Source organism: Impatiens glandulifera, chromosome 2 (genome assembly GCF_907164915.1).
Source record: "Impatiens glandulifera chromosome 2, dImpGla2.1, whole genome shotgun sequence".
Lineage (NCBI taxonomy): Eukaryota > Viridiplantae > Streptophyta > Magnoliopsida > Ericales > Balsaminaceae > Impatiens > Impatiens glandulifera.
Genome location: NC_061863.1, coordinates 61,015,424 through 61,017,817, shown reverse-complemented (window position 1 = coordinate 61,017,817; position 2,394 = coordinate 61,015,424). Strand labels below are relative to the sequence as shown.

General features: G+C 30.3%; 1 protein-coding gene across 1 annotated transcript; it reads left to right on the top strand.

Annotated features, from left to right (window-relative positions):
- Window positions 1-222: 222 nt before the first annotated feature.
- On the top strand, window positions 223-817 carry LOC124925133 (mitochondrial import receptor subunit TOM20-like). The gene is made up of 3 exons (XM_047465101.1): window positions 223-357; window positions 457-541; window positions 624-817. The coding sequence occupies exons 1-3, from the start codon at window positions 223-225 to the stop codon at window positions 815-817; spliced, it is 414 nt and encodes a 137-aa protein (XP_047321057.1).
- The last annotated feature ends 1,577 nt before the right edge of the window (window positions 818-2,394 follow it).

The following is a 2,394-nucleotide window of genomic DNA, read 5'->3' as shown; positions in this document are numbered from 1 at the left end:
AATTTTTTTAATTTGACAAATTTAATTGTAACTGAGATACTTAATATATATATTTATGGTAAATGTTAGAAAAATAAAATATTACACCATTTTTATAGTGATTCTAGAAGAGAAATATTTTGAAATAAAGTCCAAAATCTTTTTGAATATTATTTGGTAATTGGGTTGGGCAACAAAACCCACTTTTCTCCTACTACCTCTTGAAACCCTAAGAACCTTTTCATGGATAAACAAAGTGATTTTGATCGTCTCCTCTTCTTGGAAGAACCTCGTAACACCTTTGATCGTCTCCTCTTTTTAGAAGACGCTCGTAAGACCTCCGAAGTTGCTTACGCAGAGAATCCTCTCGATGCAGATGTATGTTTGTTTTATCATCGATCTAGAGCATGATTTAGCTATATATTATTAATTGTTTCTGATTATGATATGAACAACCATGCATGCATCTTATTTCAGAATCTAACCAAGTGGGGAAACGCCCTGCTTGAGCTATCCCAATTTCATAATGATAATACTTTCGAAGCAATTAAAATTATTGAGGGTACACAAATCAATCAATCTCAAAGATTCTTTTTATTCCATTAATAATAATAATGGGTATAATTAATAATGAATTAATGCAGAAGCTGTTTCTAAGCTGAAAGAGGCGTTGGTGGTTGACCCGAACAAGCACAATGCGTTATGGTGCCTGGGGAATGCTTACACTGCCCATGCTTTTTTAATCCCCGATCAAAACCAAGCCAAGGATTATTTCAACAAGGCATCTAATTGTTATTACCAGACTCTTGATATGGTCAACTTTCATGACATTATTTAATGTCCCCATTTGCTTTTGGAACATCATTTATAGGGTAAAATAAATTATCTTTTTTTGTGCCATCCACATCGGTTCATCTTTTACTTTTACTTTCACTTGATATTGTTTATAACTTTTAATGACTAGTTGATAGGTTTTGGGAATAATAATTCATATATTGGTGATTCAACTTTTTATTCTACAATTGTTTGTGCTTTGTTAAGTTTTGTCATCTGAAAAAAAAAAAATATGTTGAAAAAGAAAGATGCATAAATCCTTGTTCTTATCTAGTTAGTTAGCGGTGAGTAGTTGTTCTTATCGTAGTTATTAGTTAGTTTATGGCTGTTTATTTTATTTTTTTTAATGTAAAATGATGGCTATATATAATCTTTTATTCCTTCAATAAATTTGGTCATTTATCTTCTATAATTTTTTTTATTTAATTTGACAATTGGTATTAGAGCAAGGACTTCTACGATGCAACGAAGAAAAAAAGTGAAGTCATCCATGTCAACCGAAAATAATTTTGTTCAAGCTTCAATATCGAAGTTGAATGATCACTATGAGCATTGATGTATGTTAATGGAGAACTTCCTTCGATCCAAAAAGTATTAGGGGTTAATAAAAGAAAGAATTTCGACAATTGCTAGATGATTTGAACCAATAGATGCAGAACGGTATTTAGAATGGTTTCTAATAGCGTGCTATTAATAGCGTGAAATAAATAATTTTTTACCTTTAAATATTTTAGCCTGCCTCATTAATAACTTATTTCAACAAACAAAGGTTTTAAGAGATGTCAATATGAACACACTATTTTCATCAAGACTCGAGACAAATGTATGTTGTTAATTGTATGTGTTTATGTGAATAATCTTATATTTATTGGAAACAATGAATGTATGTTTATTGATTTTAAAAAATCAATGAAACATGAGATTCTTTCTTAGAATTGAGGTATTACAGAGGCAATATTACATTTTTATTGGGTAGAAGAAATACACACGAGAGTTTGGAGAGATTCAATATGGATCAAAGTAATCCAATAGTTCTAAATCCTATTGTTCCAGGTTGTAAACTTGGAAAAACAGAAGAATAAAATAAGGTAGATAATATTACTTATAGACAGATAGTGGGAACCGGGAAGTATGATGTATTTAACAGCTATTAGACCAAATATTATGTTTGTGATAAGTCTTCTTACTAAATTCATGGATTGTCCTACTAAATCACATTTTACTACAGCAAAGTGAGTACTCAGTATTTAAAAAGAACAGTAGACTTTGGTATTTTTTACAAGTCAAGAGGACATCAAAATTTAATTGTATATACTAATAGTGATTATGCAGGGGACCTAAGTGATAGGAAAAGTACTTCTAGATATGCGTTTATGTTTTGTTCTTGAGTAGTATCTTGGTCTTTAGAGAAACAGTCAGTAGTATCATTGTCCTCCACTAAAGGTAAATTCATTGCAGTTGCATCATGTGTTTGTCAAGCTATAAGACTAAGAATATTTTTTGAGAAAGTAAAACATGTTCATGTTGGTGTTACCATTGTATTATGTGACAATAATTCAACAATCAAACTATCAAAAATTA